The sequence below is a fragment of the Macaca thibetana genome, chromosome 7, assembly GCF_024542745.1.
Source record: "Macaca thibetana thibetana isolate TM-01 chromosome 7, ASM2454274v1, whole genome shotgun sequence".
Lineage (NCBI taxonomy): Eukaryota > Metazoa > Chordata > Mammalia > Primates > Cercopithecidae > Macaca > Macaca thibetana.
In genome coordinates this window covers 83,244,116-83,262,779 of record NC_065584.1, presented here as the reverse complement: position 1 = coordinate 83,262,779, position 18,664 = coordinate 83,244,116, and the positions used below count along the sequence as shown (strand labels likewise).

The window sequence follows — 18,664 nt, the reverse complement described above, 5'->3', positions numbered from 1 at the left end:
TGGATCCCGCCTTTCCAGGGAAAATCTCTTTTTTTTCCTCAATTTTTTCTTCATTATTTCCTATTTTTTTTTTCTCTCTCTCTCTTTCTTTCTCTTTCTGTCTCTCTCTCTCTCTCATACACACACACATACACACACACACACACAGACACACCCCTTCCAAATCCTTGTGTGCTTGGGCTGGGAATCAGGTCGCTATGTGCAAGAAGAGAGCAGCAGAGAGGGGACACACACTCATGACTAGAAGCTGTGTCTTCACTGAGGTTTATTGAGAGTTCTGTGACCTGTAGGATACTTCTGGAGGCTCAGGGTTGTGGCTGAGGGACCAAGGGCAGGCCAGAATGAGTGGCACACACTTTACTGGTCAGGTCCAGTTCCAGGTTCCCTTTAAGGCTGGCTCAGGATCCAGGGTTAATTTGCCTGCAGGATCTTGTTGATCCAGGGCCGGTAATGGGAGATTCGGGTGAAGACAGCAGGGGGCTTTGCATCCAACCGTCCATAGGATACGATGCCCTGGGCCACCCCAGCACACAGAAGAGGGCCCCCAGAGTCTCCCTGGAGGGGGAGGAGAGAGAGAGAGAGAAGAAAGTAAGCCCAGGAAGTCCTCCACTCCTGTCTGCCAGCCAGCTTGGAGTCACAGTGAGACCTAAAGTCAAATCAGACCCGGGAGCTGGGGCTCCTCACTTACACATCTAGTTCTGATACCCCTTCTTCCTTTCTTGGGACAGTCACCCACATTCTTCATGTCACCCCATGCCCCCAGTGCAGTAGACTGGAATGGATGGTCAGAGGCTGTCTTGGGCCATGGGAGGACAGACAATCCCTGTGATGCCAACTCTGTCACTGGCTGACAACCTTCTGACCCAATCTCCTTCTAAGAGCATTCTGGTCCCTGAACAGTGAGTTTTGGAGAAGAAACCTAGTTGGAGGATCACCTTAAATGCAGATTTTGTCTTCCTGGGATTGCCCACACACAGCTGAAGATTGTGGTCAAAGTATCTGAAGTGGCTGCAGGCCTGGGGATCCATGAGTCTCAGCTTCACCTCTTGCAGAGTGTCTGAGCCCGGCTTCAACACACCTGTTCTTCCCCAGCCAGCCACCCGGCACATTCTCCCAGGTGGGACAAAGTTGAATTGGGATGGGAAGGGGAGTGTCCCCACAGCCAGGGTCAGGCTGGCTTTCTCCTTCAACTGTGAAGGGAATGAAGGACTGTCAGTCCTCGAAATGGGTTCTGGGCAGTTGAAGGTGATCAGGGAGGGGCAGGGTGAGTAGCTTCACGTTAGAGTCAAGTCCTAAGAAAAATTCAGGGCAACGAGGACCTGAAGGAGAAGCTTAGGAGAATGGGAAGGGGAAAAGGAGAAGAGAGGTGTTGTCACCTTTAGTAACATGATATCGTGGTGAAGAGTAGAAGTGTTATATTTTGGATGACGGAATTGCTTTATAACCTCAAGCTTCTGCCATGTGTCTTCTTTCTCTGTTATGTTATGGGCTCCAAGGGTGACTGTTATAGACCTGTTGTGAGGAAGAAGGAAGGAAAAGGAGTGACAGGGATGGCTTGGGGTTTCTCCTGAGGTGAGCTCATTCTGAGAAAAGGGGACTAAAGTCTCTCACTGGGTCCCCGGACTCTACCCATCTCCCTTTTCATGGGCCACTTGTGGCGTTTAGGGGCTCAGGTTTTACTCATGAAAGAGCTTTCTCAGGGAAGAGACACAATTTCTAGGACCCCTGGAATTACTGGGGAATGAACAGACCATGGAGGACTCAGGGGACAGGGTTCACACTTCCTGATTCAGGGAACCCTGAATGAGGGCCAGCCCCCTGAAGCAGGAGATATCAGTTAAAGGGAAAAGTGAGGGTCTCATGTGGACCCTGTTCTCTGCCTCCCATAAAATGATGGGTTCAGGACCCTGAGAACTAGAGGTCAGTGTTCTTGAAAAGGCCATAGAGGAAGTGGCCCTGAGACTGGGTGGGGCCCTGAAAAGTGAACCGTGTGCCTTGAGTTCGGTAGGGGTGAGGGGTGCTACTGCTACAAGAGGGACCTTGGACAGGGCCTCCTTCTCCTCCGAAGGGGAGCTTAGCTCACAGTGACTGAGGCTCAAGGAAGCTATTCAATCACAGACTAAAGTCTTTCAGCCCAAGTCTTCCCTCTCCTGAAAGTTGACCAGACCCAGGACCCCCTCTTCAGGCCCCAGTGCAGGTGTATCCCTGGTTGCTACTCTGGTTGTTCACCTCCCATTTGGAGATAAATGGACCCTGTTTTCTCACCTTCCTGCACAATGAGCGGCTGTCAGCACAAAGTTCCGTCTTATCAGGAAACCACCACAAGATTTTGAGGGACCGTTGGAGGTGACAATTTCCAGGTAGGCCATGTAGGGGCGGGAGTGTGGCTTGCATTCTGTGCCCCCGATGATCTCCCCTGGAACAGAGCACCCCAGGGTTTAAACACGGGTTTTAATACTCTCTCCAATGAATGGACAAATTGGGTTAAAGCTGAGCAAGGCTTCCCTGGAATCTCATTCTTACCCTGTGTTCTGCCCACCTTCCCTCTCCAGTCTCCTATATTTCGTATCTTTCCCACTCATAACCTTCCAGGTGAAATCCATTCTTTCCTCCAGGTGCAACAGCTGGTCCTGCCTCTGCTCCATTCAGATGTTTTCACCTCAGATTTCCCCCACTCCCACCTTGCCCTGGCCCACCCTCCTCTCTCTCTGTGTAGGACCCGCTGTCCAGGTTCCTGTTTTAGATTTCTCCACAGCTCGTGAGCGTGGCCACAGATTCAGCAAATAACAAGGTAATGGGTAGCCCTGATGCTCAGAAGATTAAGAGGACATGTCTGTTTTCCTGGGGATACCCCTTTTCCTTCCACTTGCTCTGGGTTTTTCCACAATTGAGGTAAAATTCCTTGTTCCTGGGAGCTGTCCTAGGCTGTAGAGAATGGCAGTGGGTGGGGTGGCGTGCATCCTAAGTGGAAATTTCCCTTTGGGACTCTTGAAGAGAGATCTTGGAATGCTGTTCAAGAGTCAGCTATTTTCAGACTAAACATATTTGTTTCAGGAGCTGATACTGCAGATTTCAGAGGGAAGAACCCCGATACTCACCAGCTTCAGCTCTGGAGCACAAAAAAAAGAGCAGCAGGGGGAGAGGAAGAAGCAGCATCTTCCCAGAGAGGTTGCCTGAGCAAATGCTGGTTTTCCTTTCCAGTCTTGGGTTTTATAATACCCAGCAGGCAAGAGAGGGGCAGGGCTGGTAACCACAGGAACTGCGTGGTCATGTTTTCTTTTCTCACTCTGAATTGACTGTGTTTATGATCAGAAGTTCCCCCAGAATCACCCTGTGTTTTTCTAGAGAGGAACTTGAGCCCTGAACTCCCAAGTGCTGGCTTCTCAGATGTACCCTCAGCCATGGTGCTTTTTCTGGAGTTGGGGGCAGGAAATGGAGGGGCCATGTTTTTCTTTCCCAGTTAGGGCAGCTTGTGAAAGGCCCACTGAATGTTCAGTGCAAAGATTTTTATGGCTATGATCCATAGTCAGAAATGCATATTGCAGAGTCCCAATGCATGCACATATGTATGTGTGAGTACGTAAGCAAAAATCAAAGGTTTCAGAAAACAATCTTTATCTTAACCTTCTGCGATGTTCTGTTAGTTTCCATTCCACTCCACTCCACTCCACTCCACTACATGTCAAAACTTGAGCAACAATGCCACTTAAAGGGATAATTCCTTGTAATTTGAAAAACATTGACCTGGATCTCTCTCCTCTGAACCACGTGTTTTTGGCAGAAGAGAGATCCAAGGAGGCTAGATGTGGAAAAGGAACAGACCCTAGGACAGAAATTTATGCAAAGAGCAATTGAGATTGGAATTAGCATTTTCTGAGAGTCTAGGCATATCATATATTGTCACAACTCTTAGATATATTATTACTTTCATAGCAACCCTATCAATATGTATTACCGTTATGATCATTATCATGTCATGATAGTCAAATTTTTAGATCAGCTATCATAGCTTATGGTTCAGATTAGGTTTTTCTGATTCCAAATCAAGGGCCCTTTCTGCTCTAGCACTAGAGAGAAATAGAGGAATAGAGTCCTGCCAATGTAGAGGGGAAGTAAAGATATAGAAGGGTTTTTGCTCCAGAGAGGTTGGGGTTTCCTACTGTCACATTAAGAATCAAGCTTTCCACAACAACCTGGGGACACACCATTACTGTCACTTTACAATTGTAGAATTGAGACTCAGACACATTAACATGACCAAGACCACACACCTTATAATATCAGAAGTGGGTTTCAAGCACATAGCCGTTATTTTCCCCTGACTTAGAGAAGGCAGTCCACATGGTGGACTGTCATTTCTCTTGGAGATTTACAAGGCATTTAGTTCAAAAGATGGGGATGTGTACTATATAAGTGCCTTTTCCAAATCATCTTGCTATGCCCTTGGTCTCAGCTTGGGCTTGTGACCAGAGTGATCCACTCCTTAGTATATATTGGCCAGGCCCTCTGTTGCTTTTAACTTAATTTCCCAAGTTCTACCTACAGCTCTAACTCTCTCTAGAATAAGACATTTACACACATTCCTAATGTCTTTTCAAATCTGGTCTTCTTAGGTGTCCTTATACCACTTTCTTCACTCTTTCAAGTGTTGCCAGAGAATATTCAGAATGCCCAGTTAAATTTGTATTTCAGATGAACAAATCATTTTTTAGTTAAGTATGTCCAAATATTGAATGAGACATACTAATATTACAAAATTGTTGTTTATCTAAAATTTGAATTTAGCTGGGAATCCTGTATTTTTTATTTGCTAAAGTTGGCAACCCTACTCTGGGCATTCCACCGTTAGCAGAACAGAAGAGAATCCAGAGCTGGAGATGTCTTGTCCTGTGGTCTTACATCAATTAGACCAAAAAAGCAGAGGCTTAAACAAATCAAAGGTGTTTGTTTTCACTGATATAATGAGAAATTGAGAGGTAGGTAGTCTGGGACTAGTATGACAGCTCCACAGCATCAAGATTCAGATCCACCAAGACTTAAGTTTTGTTCCACCTGCCTGGCTGAGGGTCAGGAAATGGAATAGGTATAGCCCCAGTCAGGGGACCAATTTCAGAAATGAGGACTGCACTATCTGCTCACATTTTCTTCTTTTCTCTGTCATATGTATACCTGTGTATTTTAAGGTATTTCCTTTTTCTCATTCTTCTTCGAAGCCCCTTTGGTTATTTTATATATAGCATGTTGGTAGTGAACTTTATGGATTAGTGTACAGTTATCAAGTTGGGAGACTAGAGAATATCAAATTGAAAATGTGATCAAACTATTGTTGGAGCATGTATCACCTCTCTAGGTACCCTAGGTACTTCACAGTACTTGAAGTTAAAAGCAGTAACTGTTGACACTGGGTTATTTCAGTTCTGCTGAGTCAAGCCTAATTTTCCTTTATATAAAAGATAGTAAAGATTACGTTCAGTGGGATAATTTTTGTTCTTGGAAACTTTAAGTATGGCAAAAGAATGAATGTTGATGTTGGGCAGCCAAGTGATTGATTGTAGTAGACATTTTCCATTTATGTGGCTCCTTAATGTCTCTGGAACACCCTTCTTGTATTAGAGGAATTCCCAATGATAATTTTTGCCTTACTAAGGTAGAATCCACAAACTTCCATTCCCAGTTTCTCTTGCATTTAGGTCATGTGACTTAGACTCTGTTTATCAGATAAAGGGGTGTACAATTTGACTTAGAAGGGAGTAACATGAGGGAGCTATTATCATGTAGAATTAATTCTTCTAGTGAGGGTGAGTGGCAGAGGGGTAAGGGTTTGTGGAAATAATTGATGATTCAGATGTCCAGTGCTGCCTAGAATGTTTGGGCCAACCAAGGGGTAGTGGGACCTTTGCTGCACAGTGCAATGGTGTATTTTGGAAATTGCTTCCGGCTAGTTCGACTCTAGACATAATCCTACAGCATCTTGGGAAGCAGCTGTTGAGTATGTATAGAAAGAACTTACTAACAATCTGTTGTTACAAAATAAATGTGTGGTCAGTGGAGGTAAGTGATTTCTCATCGCGGCAGATACTCAAGTAGAGGTTGAATCGAGTCTTGATTAACAGTTAGTAGGACAGAAAATTTGGGCCTGATGTAGAAGCACTGGCATTTAAATAATGGCAATGATTCCTTAGTAACTATAATGCAGAGGGATCATCCTTTGTCTGAGTTCCCAAAGCATGTATTAACTGTGCTATTATTCACTTTGACATTTAAGGCATGCAGTTTGCTCTGCGGTTAGATGGGGTGAGTTTGAATCTTGGTTCTGCCACTTAGCTATGTGTCTGAACTTAGGAAAATTTTTAAAGTTCTCAACCTTAGTTACTGCCTCCATAAAATATGAAGAATGATACAGTACAAGGCTTTTTTTGAGAATTAAATATGATGCTCAATATGAAATGCCACATGATTGGTTCTTAATAAATGTTGGTTTTGTTCCTTTGGGTTTTGCCTTGTGCTGCCATATCACCACTTGATGGATAATTGATAGATGTGCCCTCATTGGCTGTATTTTTTTTGATGAAAGAATAAATCTTATACTTCCTCTAAATTCTCCTAAACACATTACAGATTAACATCCGTTATGGACTTTGGTTATTCCATGCTTTGCATATAACATCTTTTTTCTATTCATTCATGTGCTGCCAGGCTGTTTATTGTTCTTTGAGTAATGACTGTGTCTTTCTTGATTGAAAATTTCTATGCAAATTGTTTTAACCCTCGAGGTGGCAGGTATAAAACACCTAGAAATTTTCATGAATTTTGCAGTCTCTTGTAAAGAACTCCTGTGGGTCAGGGACAGCTGATGGCATGGGCTCAGACCGAGCAGTAGTGCGGTGGAGCAGACAGAGTACATTCTTTATGGTATTGGCAGATTTTCCTGAAGCAGGCTGGAGCTCACTCTGTGTTTGCCCTTGCAATAAGTCCTGCCTGTTTCTATAGTTTCTGAATGACCAAGTTTTTCTGAATTTAAGGTTTACATTTAACAGCTACTAGCTTACATTAAACATCTATAAAGCAATTTAAGAGAATTACTTTCAAATTGATTTATTTTACTATATTGCCTTCACTCTTAACACAATAGTTCACTTTTGAATTACTGCACTCTGCACAATATTTCTGAGTGAACAGAGTATCCAGGAGAATGAGATATGGAGAGATCCTGGGAGATTATTCCCAGTGTTGGGGCAGGTGGAAGATTTCTCAGTGTGTGTGTCCTTATTTCTTTTCCAGGCTCTTTAGCACAAACCTAAAAACATTTTTCTCTTTTGGGGTGTTCTTCGTAAGATTTCTCTTTCCATTCACCATTTCTGAAATGGGCTAGTATTAAAGTACGGAGAATCTGAGGGTGTCCTTTATCATAAGTTTGGGCAAAACTCTTTTATGTGGATGGCTTCTGCTGTAGTCTCTGAGATGCTACCGCTCCCCTTATCACTCTCAGTTTCAGTTAAGCAGGCCTACTTCTTGGGCCATCATCTTCTGTAACATTGTAGCCATGATGACTTTATCTTTTCTGGGTGCGCTGTGGGGGACACTGATAAGGCAACAGCTATTCTTTCCATCCCAGGGGTCCACATGATGCTTGTTTAATCTGTGGTTGGTGGCAGGGGTGGAGCTGGTGCTCACAGGCTCAGCCCTGATCCTCATCATCTTCACTTCTGCTTCCTGTGAGCCAAGATGTTAGAGTATTGTTCCTGGATTGAAAGGAACTATACTCTAGTTGTATTCTAGATGGTCCTGCAATGGCTTGATAGCTCCTTATTGAGATTACTATATTGTGGGATTTTTATATTGTGCTGGGGCCTTAAAGGGTGTCTCATTGGTCTAGTCATTTTTGGTTGCAAGGAGATTCCTTAGTTTCTTGAAGGGCAGATGCTGCCCAGGATGCAGGTATGGTTTTGGTAAGGCTAATGGGGTAGATAGTGTGAAAGGGCAAGTTATGTGAGACTCACGAGACAGGTGGTATCAACAGCATGTGTCCACGGCCACAGGGTAGAGCCTGCAGGGGTCGTTTAGGGATTTTTCAATGGTGCTTCTTTCCAACCACAGTTGGAAGGAAAGGCAGAGGGAGCAAATCAGGACAACAGACAGCTTCCAGCCCTTCACTTTTTTTTTTCTGGGAAATGCCAGGTTGTTCAAAGAAAATGAGTTGTCCTCTGGGGAAGGTAAGGAGGATGGAAATGCAGGTCAAGAATGGCAAGATACAGATGGAGTGGACATGGAGAGATGTATAAATAAACTTGCATATTGATTATGTATTAACTGGGATCCCTGTTAGGAAACTCCTCTCCCCCAACCTTTTTTCCCCCCTGAAACTTGAAGTTCTTTTTCATAATTTCAAACATTCCCTTTAATGATCTTTAATACTACCAAAGGTGGAGAAATCAATATTTCACTATCAGTTAATGATTGAAGTAAGGAAGGGGCACTGGCTGCTCAGGGAATGGGTCAGTGGGCAGTAGAAATGGCAGTCACAAACAGGCCTTCAATGTGTGTTTTTAAGGGGATTTTCTGGACACACCCCATCACCTAAGTGCATCCCTAAAGGCTGGTGAGGAGCACAGTTCTGTATGACCTGGCTACAGAAAAAAATGGCTTCTCTCTGGTTATGGTTCATGTTAATTTTTTTTAAAACTGAGAATCATAACATACATACTTAAGAGTGCAAAAAATATTTTTTCTTTAAATCAATAATTATAAATTAAACATTCATGGAATCATTACCCAGCTTGATTTGTCATTTCCTTTAGACATTTCATCATGTCCTTATCCTGCCCTCCTCAATACGAGAGAAAGGCCGTGGATAAGAATCGGGGGCATTTTGAACAAAGTAGGTTAAGGGAAACTTCCAAAGCCAGTTTCTAATTCTTTCTCCACCCTAGTCTTCTTGTCCCTGGGACACTCGAATCAACTGCAGGAAAGAATATGACTCTTCTAGGTAGAGATCTCCCTTTGGAACACAAGCAAAGATATCCTGCAGCATTATTTTAGGCTCTTTTCTGACCCAGGTTAAAGATTTTGGAATAGGGGCTGAGGACCTAGAGGAGAGGAAGTTACACCCTAGACTCACTAGATCTGGCTTCAGGAGGCAAGAGGAAGACCAGCAAAATGATCAGGGCCTGCATTTTCTCTGTGACACTGCCCATGCTGACCATGGTTAGTTCTTCTGTCACCCATTCACTGGGCCCTGCTTTTATAGCCCTAGAAGTAGAAGAAAGGGGAGGGCTTGAAGCCACAGAAACCGCCTGATCTCGTTTCTGCCTTTCATGCTGGCATGGTTATCTTCCTCATCAGAAATTCTTATGACTCTACTCTCTGCTCTGGTGGTGTAGAAGTTGCGGTCAGTTCCCAAGAGTACTAGGATGAGGGATGCATGCTTGTCATTCAGAGCAGCTCTCTAGAAGTAGATAGTGGAACACATGGAGGCGGGAGTTTTAGGTGCTGTAGTGCCCATTTTAAGCAGGGATTAGGGACCTTTTCTGTAGATCACCAGGTAGGAAGTACTTTCAACTTTGAGAGCCAAATGGTCTCTGTGGCAACTATTCAACTCTGCTGTGTAGCACAAAAGCAAACACAGACAATTTGTAAACTCTGGATATGAACGTGTTGCAGTAAAACTTCATTTACAAAAGAAAGTGGGAGGCTGATTTGGCCTGCAGACCATAGTTTGCCAGACCCTAATCTAGGTATCAGCCCTTCTTTCAATTCTAACAATCAGAAGAAAGGAATGTGGTGGTGTGAGGAGGAAGGAAAAAGGGAGAATTTATTTTTTATTTTTTTCTTTCTTTCTATATTTTTATTGAAACGTAATTCACATACCATAAAATCACCCTTTGAAAATATACAATTCAGTGCCTTTTAGTAAACTCACAAGGTTGTGCAATCATCAACACCATTTACTCTAGGACATTTTCATCACCCCATAAAGAAACCTGTATTCATGAGTAGTCACTCCCATTGTCCACCTCCCCACAACCCCTGGCAACAAATAATCTACTTTCTGTCTCTATGTATTTTGCCTATTCTGGACATAAATGGAATTATATAATATTTAGCTTATTATGTTTGGATTCTTTTACCAAAAGTAAAGGGTGAATTTACAATGTGTTTGGCACTGCTAGGACTTTCCATGTATCTTCTCATTTAATCTTTATTAACAGTCTTTTGGGGTTAGTATTATTATACACAATTATGTGGCACTCAGTGGAAGTTCAGAATGTCACATAGCGGCAGAGCCAAAACTTAATTTGTCTGGTTCTGAAGCTCATACTTTTTCCATTCCACTAATATGAGTAACAGGGGTTGTGGGAGGAAGAGTTAGTCCAATGAATGGAGAAAAAAATGGAATGTATAAAGGAGAACAGTTGTGTTCTCTGGAGGGGTTGGGGTTACCACTTGCGCATTGAGAGTCACACTTGGCTTGAGAATAAATTGATATCTGCAGCTGTCGTTATTTGAAGTTACCCTGGACTCTCATTATTTTATGTGCCACTGAGGAAGAATAAAATTTTTTCTAAATTAAACAATAATGTGTCATTAATTACCGGGTTCATTTCTGTTGTGAAGAAATTAAAACGAGAAATATTGTGCATCTTTTAACCTATGACGTATGGGAGAGTTCAGGTGTGTGCTTTATCTCATTCACCCTCAAATCAACCCTGAGTATTATTGTTTTTATTTTACAGATGAAGAAACTAAGTCTTAGATAATTTCAATCACTTGACAAAATTTTGTAAGCGTAAACATAATTAGGTATCGAACTTATATCCAATTGCATGATCTTTCCTTACATCATCCTGCTGTCCTGGACTGTAGAAGCAGAGCAAAACCAAAAACAAACCATTTCTCTCAATTTTATAAGGCATGATCTGTATTATTATGATTTTTAACATTATTTTAATTTCATTTTAGATTCAGTGGGTACATGTGCAGGTTTGTTACATGGATATATTGTGTAATGGTGAGGTTTGGGCTTCTAGTGAAATATTGTACTCAATATGAAATTTTTCAATCCCTCTGCTTTGGAGTTCCTGGTGTCTCTTATTTTCATCTCCATGTCCATGTGTACCCATTGTTTAGCTCCCACTTATGAAAGGGAACATGCAGAATTTGATTTTCTGTTTCTGAGTTACTACACTCAGGATAATGGCTTCTAGGCCCATCCATATTGTTACAATGGGCATGATTTCATTCTTTGTTATGGCTGCATAGTATTCCATGGGTTGTGTGTGTGTGTGTGTGTGTGTGTATGTGTGTGTGGTTAGATATTTTCTTTATCCAGTCAGCCACTGATGGACACTTAGGTTGATTTTATGACTTTGCTATTGTGAATAGTGTTGTGATAACCATACAAGTGCAGGAATCTTTGAGATATTATATCTTTTCCTTTGGGTAGATATCTAGTAGTGAGATTGCTGGGTTGAATGCTAGTTCTATTTTTTGTTCTTTCAGAAACTCCATACTGTTTTTCGTAGGAAATTTACACTCCTACCAACAGTGAATAAGCATTCCCTTTTCTCTGCATCCTTGCCAGCATTGGCTTTTTTTTTTTTTTTTTTTGACTTTTTTTTAATAGCCTTTCTGACTGGTGTGAGATGGTAACTCATTTTGGTTTTGATTTGCATTTCTCTCATGATTAGTGATGAGTTTTTAAAATATGTTTTTTGGCTGTTTGTCTTCTTTTCAGAAATGTCTGTTAATGTCCTTTGCTCTTTTTTTTTTTTTGAGACAAAGTCTCACTCTTTCGCCCAGGCTGGAGTGCAGTGGCGCTATCTTGGCTCACTGCAGCCTCTGCCTCCCAGGTTCAAGTGATTTTCCTGCCTTGGCCTCCCAAGTGGCTGGGATTACCGGCACCCACAATCACTCCCAGCTATTTTTTGTATTTTTTGTAGAAACAGGGTTTCACCACGTTGACCAGGCTGGTCTCAAACTCCTGATCTCAAGTGATCCACTCACCTCAGCCTCCTAAAATACTGGGATTACAGGCGTGAGCCACTGTGCATGGTTTTTGCCTACTTTTAAAATGAGGTTATTTGTATTTTTTTCTTGTTGATTTGTTTGGGTTTCTTATATATTAGTCCTTTATTGAATGTATAGTTTGCAAGTATTTTCTCTCACTCTATATGTTGTCTGTACGTAGGTCTGTCTCATTCTGTAGGTTCTCTCATTCTGTAGGTTGATTGTTTTGCTGTGCTGAAGCTCTTTAGTTTAATTAAGTCCCATTTTTCTAATTTTGTTTTTGTTGCATTTGTTTTTGAGGTCTTATTCATAAATTCTTTACCTAGGCCAATGTCCAAAAGAGTTTTTTCTAGATTTTCTTCTAGGATTTTTATAGTCTCAGGCCTCACAGGCGAGTATAGGTGTAGTAGCTGGGAGTATAGGTGCGCACCACCACGCCTGGCTAGTTTTTTGAACTTTTAATAGAGACTGGGTTTTGCCACATTGGTCAGGCTGGTCTCAAACTCCTGACCTCAAGTGATCTGCCCACCTAGGCTTCCCAAAGTGGTGGGATTACAGGAGTGAGCCACTGCACCCGACCCTTTTGCTTTCTTGCTTCCGTTGCAGATTCATTGCAGACCCGAGAACAGTTGGGTTTATGTTGTTTCCTGTTCTGTCTTACTTCCTTTCACCAGTATCCTTCAGTGTTCATTCTAAGCAGTCCTTAAACCATCCCTTTCCCATGGGTTTGGGTAGAAACCCTTAAATCTGGGATGCTTCTCTCATTAAACCTTGTGATGCTGCCCTTCCTTCTATCAGCTTTCAGCACTGGCAAGGCCAGCAACGGAAAGTTCTCTGCATCTTAGAATCAAATCTATCAATGGTGATCTCATATCTGGTGAGATTTAGAAGAGGTCTGTAATGTCACAAACTCTCCTTTTCACATGCCTACATGAAACTCATTTGATTTGTGGTTGTTGCCAAGAATGGAGGCAGCCTACTCAGGAGTTCTGAGTAGTCGTGGATTTAGCCCTCCAGGATCTGAAATCAGTGTTGTCCCAGATAATGATTCTGCCTTTCATTTGCTCTTTATTCCGGTATTTCCTTATCTCTTAACACATACATCCAGGAAAAACTTTCTCCTTCCCTTAGCAGTTATGCATGACTGACACAGTTCTGAACATTTGGCTAGTCTATTGATGCTGCCATAGGGAAGTGCTCTAAATATGAAGACCTCTTCTGAAAGACTGACTTTTCAGTGCCTGTAAGAGGAATGTCATAAGGAGAAAGGAGCGGTGAATTTCTCAGGACAAATGTTCTTGATTAACAGCAAAGATCACATTGTCGAGACTTGGGAAAGGGTACATCTTTTTCCTACAAAAGCCTTATTCACACCATGCATTTGGGAATGAGGTAAAGTAAGTATTAAATACATAGTTAAGAGCTCTGGAATCAGACTGCATTGGAATCCTGGTAGCACCCTTTACTAGCTTTGTGACTTTGGGTGCGTTTCTTTATCTCTCTTAGCTCTCCACTTCCACATCTATAAAATGGGCTTAATGATAGTGAGGATTAAAATTGTTTTGGGAAAGTATCAGGCATAGTAAGTACTCAAAGTTAGTTATCAGTATTGACATTATTGGCCCCAAGATCACTAACCTCTTCCAAGAGTTTGTGAACCAGAATTGTCTTCCTTTAAGTTACGCCAGTACTCTAAAAGGCCAAAGAAATAAAAAGAGGACCTCTCAACACTTGGAACAGTCTTCCACCTGCCCCAATCCTATCACAGCATCTGAGGGATTCTGGGAGCCACCACTCTGTTCCCAGGCCCTACTCTGAGGAGCAGTGGTTCTGTGTCCTGGGGTTTCCCAGCCTTGTGAGAATGATAACATCCTTTCTATGTTATGCTGGGGCGGTTAGGTGCATCCTCATTTTGTGTTGTGGGACCTCACGTGCCACTATTTCCATGCATTCTTGCAGTTGCTTCAGCTTCCCCTAATTTTTATAACCTTTTCTGTATGGCCTGGGTTCCTTGAGAACCACCTGATACATGACTGGCACTATCTCACCCAGCCTCAACCTTCTATTCTTTTTCTTCTGCTGTCTTATGAGTTCTTTCAATGACAATATTTGTGTTAGCCTGGCTATCAAAATTCTCTATTCCTCCCAAGCTCTGGGGTTCTAATAAAATGCCACTCACTCACTCACTGACTCACTTTACCGTGAGAAAGTAGATGGATGAGCAGTTCCTAGATACCAGACCCTGGTGAGACAAAGGAGATCATAATCTGCAAGCTCATAACTACAGCACAAATAGCCATGTGCTTCAGTGAGAGATGTATAATGTGCTGTGGGGTGGTTAGAGAAGCTCTTGAGTCTGTCCTGGGAAAGCAGTGACAGCCTCATTTGAGCTGAGATCTCAAGGATAGGTTAGATTTATCATTGGCCACATTGAGATGGGGCTTTCTGTGCAGAGTAACCTATGCAAAGAGGGCAAGAGAAAGGATGGGTGTTTGTAGAACTACATAAAGTATCCAGCAGAAAGTTGAGTGAAAAAGGGCAGGAATGGCGGAAGATGAGGCTGGAGAAGAGCTGGGTTAGGAAGGGCTTATGTGCCATGAAAATGTAGAGTTTGTCTTATAGGTCAGTTTTTAAAAATTGTGGTAAAAAACACATAAAATCATGGTAAAAACCATATAATTTACAAACCTAACCATGTTTAAATGTACAGTACAGTAGTGTTAACTATATGCACCCTGCTGTGCAGCAGATCTCTAGAGCTCTCTCATCTTGCACAATTGAAACTCTATACCCATTGAATAATTCCCCATTTCCCCCTTCCCCAGCCACCATTCTGCTTTCTGTTTCTATGAGTATTGGCTACTTGAAATACCTGATGTAAGAGGAACTATGCAGTTTAAAAATTTTTTTGCTTGTGTGTGATTGGCTTACGTCACCTAACACAACATCTTCAAGTTTCATCCATGCTTTAACATATGACAGGATTTCCTCATTTTTTAAGGCTGAATAATATTTCATAGTATGTATATAGCACATTTGCTTTATTCATTCATCCATGGTCATTTAGATTGCTCCTCCCTCCTGTCTTTTTTTTTTTTGGGCGGGGGACAGCGTCTTACTCTGTCACTCAGGCTGGAGTGTAGTGGCACATTCATAGCACACTGCAACCTTGAACTCCTGGGGTTAAGCAATCCTCCTCCCTCAGCCTCCTGAGTAGCTAGGACTACAGGTGTTCATCACTATGCCTGGCTTATTTTTTGTTTTTAAATTGTGAAATATATCACCTATACAGAAAGGACTTACAGTGTACCTGTCAGTTTAAAGAATGATTATAGAGCAGATGCTTGTATTACCATTACCTAGGTTAAGAAATAGTAGGGACTTGGATGCAGCTGGAATCCATCATTCTTAGCAAACTATCACAAGAACAGAAAACCAAACACCGCATGTTCTCACTCATAGGTGGGAACTGAACAATGAGATCACTCGGACTCAGGAAGGGGAACATCACACACCGGGGCCTATCATGGGGGAGGGGGGGAGGGGGGAGGGATTGCATTGGGAGTTATACCTGATGTAAATGACGAGTTGATGGGTGCAGCACAGCAACATGGCACAAGTATACATATGTAACAAACCTGCACATTATGCACATGTACCCTACAACTTAAAGTATAATAATAATAAATAAATTAAAAAAAAAAAAAAGAAATAGAAACATAGACAGCTCTCAGAAGCCCTGTATGCTTCCCAATCACAATTCTATACCTCCACTAGAGGTAACTGTTAGCCTGACTGACTTCTGTGATAATTTCTTACTTTTTTGAATCTATTTGGCTCCTGAGTTTGGAAAAGTAGTTATATTTTTACCATCTATATATGTACCTCTATAAAATATAGTTTGGTCTATTTTGAATACTATATAAATGGGATAATATGCATGTATTATTTTGTAACTAGCTTCTTTCACTTAATATTATGTATGTGGGATCTACTTATGTTGTCGTGTGTAGGTCATTGTTTCCATTGTGTGAATACTACAATTTAACTATCAATTTTACAGATGATGGACATTTTCTTCTGTCTCGTTTCTTTAAATTATGCATCTAATACCGGGAAAAGCATTCTTGAACATGTATCCTGGTGCACATTTGAACATGTCTTTATGGCCTGTTATCTAGGAATACAATCAGTTGGTCAAAGCATACACATAGCTTCAACTTTAATAGGGAATCCCAAACTGTTTCCAAAATCATTGTACCAATTTATGCTCTTTCCAGCAGCTTATGAGACTTCTTTTTGCACTACAGCTACACAAACATATGGTGTTTTCAGGCAGTTTAAAACGAACTTTTTATTGAAGAATGACACAAGCATACCAAAGTGTACAAATCTTAGGTGTAGTCCCAACGTTTTGTTACAAAGTGACACACTTATGAAACTGCAACGTAGATCAGACAATAGACCATTGCCAGCATCTCAGAATTCCTTCTCAGACACTGCCTTTCTTTTCCTGAAATGTAACCTCTACTTTGACTCCCGTTACATTAGATTAATTTTACCTGTTTGTTTTAAAACTTTATGTAAATAGGATCAATCAGTCAGTTTTGTGTCTGGTTCCTTTTGTTTAACATTATTATTGTAAAGATTCATCCATGTGTTTGTGTGAAATGTTGTTCCTTAATTCTGATTGATGATTATTCTTCCATTAAATGATTATACTATAATTTATATATTAATCCTACTGGATATTGAAATTTGTCTTATTTCTAATTTAGTTGTTGCTATTGGGAATGGATCGGCTCTGAACTTTGTTATTCGTATCTTTGGTACGTAGATGTACGCATTTCTGTTGCATGTATCTTTAGAAAGGAATTGCCGTGCTCAACATAAGCATACATTGAACAAAACATTTTTTCTTCAAAGTGATTGTGCCACTCCCATCAGTAGTGTCCAAAAGTTTTGGTATTGTTGGTTTACTTTGCTGACACTTAGGATGTCAAAACTTTTTATGGTAGGCACTCCGGAGGTTGGGTAATGGCATCTTATTGTGGTTTTAAATTTGCATTTATCTAAAGACCAATAGGGTTGAAAGATGTTTTACATATATATTGGCCATCTCAATATCTATTGTGCTAAGTGTGTATTTAAAATTTTGTTCATTAAAAATTGCATTGTCTGGATTTTTCTTACTGATTTGTAGTTCTTTGTATATTCTGGATATGAGTCTTTTGTCAAATACATGCATTGCAAATGTTTTCTTCAATGTTGTGGTTTGCCTTTTCACCCTCTTATCTTTTGATGAACAAAAATTCTTAATTTTAAGATTAATTCGCTTGTACATATAGATTTTGTGCATATATCAAAATAAATGAGAACATTTTTGCAAGTGCTCCATATAGAGGCAGCAGAGACATTCCAGGTCAGAAAGTGGGAGATGCATAATGCAGTGGAGGCAAGGTGCCATCCAGTTGCATTGTGGGGAGCTGATTGCTATGGCAATGACTGGAGTAAAAATGTGGGCCAAGAGAATGTGAGACAGGGCACAAGAGGTGTTCAATATGCATGTAGATATTTTAATCTGCCTGTATATCAATAGAGATGCCTGTTGTACAAATAGAGATGTGTTAAAACATTCCACTATGTTTGAGGATTTGTTTTGTTGATTATTGCTTTATATATTCCGAAGTTATGTTATTAGATGCACATGGTTTAGAATTATTATGTCTTCTCAACGAGTTGACCTTTTGACATGATTAAATGTCTTCTAAAATCTCTAGTAATATTCCTGTCTTTAAAGTTTTCTTTGTGAAGTTAGATCAGCTTTACTTTTTGGTTAGTGTTTGCAAGTGATCTATTTTTTCATCTTTTTACTTTCAACTTTTCTGTATTATTATATTTAAGGCATTTTCCTAGTAAGTAGTGTATAGCTGTTTTTCAATCCAATATGATCATTTTGTCTTTTAATTAGATTATTTTTGGGGTGCATTTTAGGTGCATTTAAAAAATGATATCTAGTATTCATTGAGCACTTACTATACATTGTACTAGGCACTGCATTAAATGCTTTTCATATGCTTTGCCATTCATTTCTTACCACAGCTCTATTTAGGTAGTAATTGATATAGTTGATGTAAAATCTACTACCTTACTACCTGTTTTCTATTTGTTCCATCTGTTATATGTCCTTTTTCTTTCTATTCTTCCTCTGGATTAATTTCTTAATCATTTAATTTGGCTTCTGTTTCCACTTACTAATTATATGTTATTTTTCTATTCTTTTAATAGTTACCCTGGAGATGAAAAAATAAAGTCTTGACTTATTAAATGTAGTCTAAGTTAGTACTCTTTCCACTTCCTGGAGAATTCAAGAACATTAAAAGATTTTAACTTAATCAGTTTCCTTTAATCCCTTATGTTATCATTGCCACATATTTAAAACCTTACTAAGACATTATTGTTATTGCTTTATATAGATAATATTTATTTAGATTTACTCATATATTTATCATTTCTTTGCATTTGATTCATTCTTACATTTGAGTAATTTAGCTGAAAACATATTTTATTAGTTCGAATAACTTTGTATAAATATTTTTCTAGTTTTTTTTTGGCAAATAATTCTGTTAGTTTTCTATATATTTGGAAATATTATTTC

General features: G+C 40.6%; 1 protein-coding gene across 1 annotated transcript; it reads right to left on the bottom strand.

Moving 5' to 3' along the window:
* Positions 1–253: 253 nt before the first annotated feature.
* CMA1 (chymase 1) lies at positions 254–3,186 on the bottom strand. Its single transcript, XM_050798616.1, has 5 exons — positions 3,099–3,186; positions 2,266–2,416; positions 1,377–1,512; positions 936–1,190; positions 254–555 (listed from the first exon to the last, which is right to left on the bottom strand). The coding sequence occupies exons 1-5, from the start codon at positions 3,154–3,156 to the stop codon at positions 412–414; spliced, it is 744 nt and encodes a 247-aa protein (XP_050654573.1). The 5' UTR covers positions 3,157–3,186; the 3' UTR covers positions 254–411.
* Positions 3,187–18,664: the final 15,478 nt, after the last annotated feature.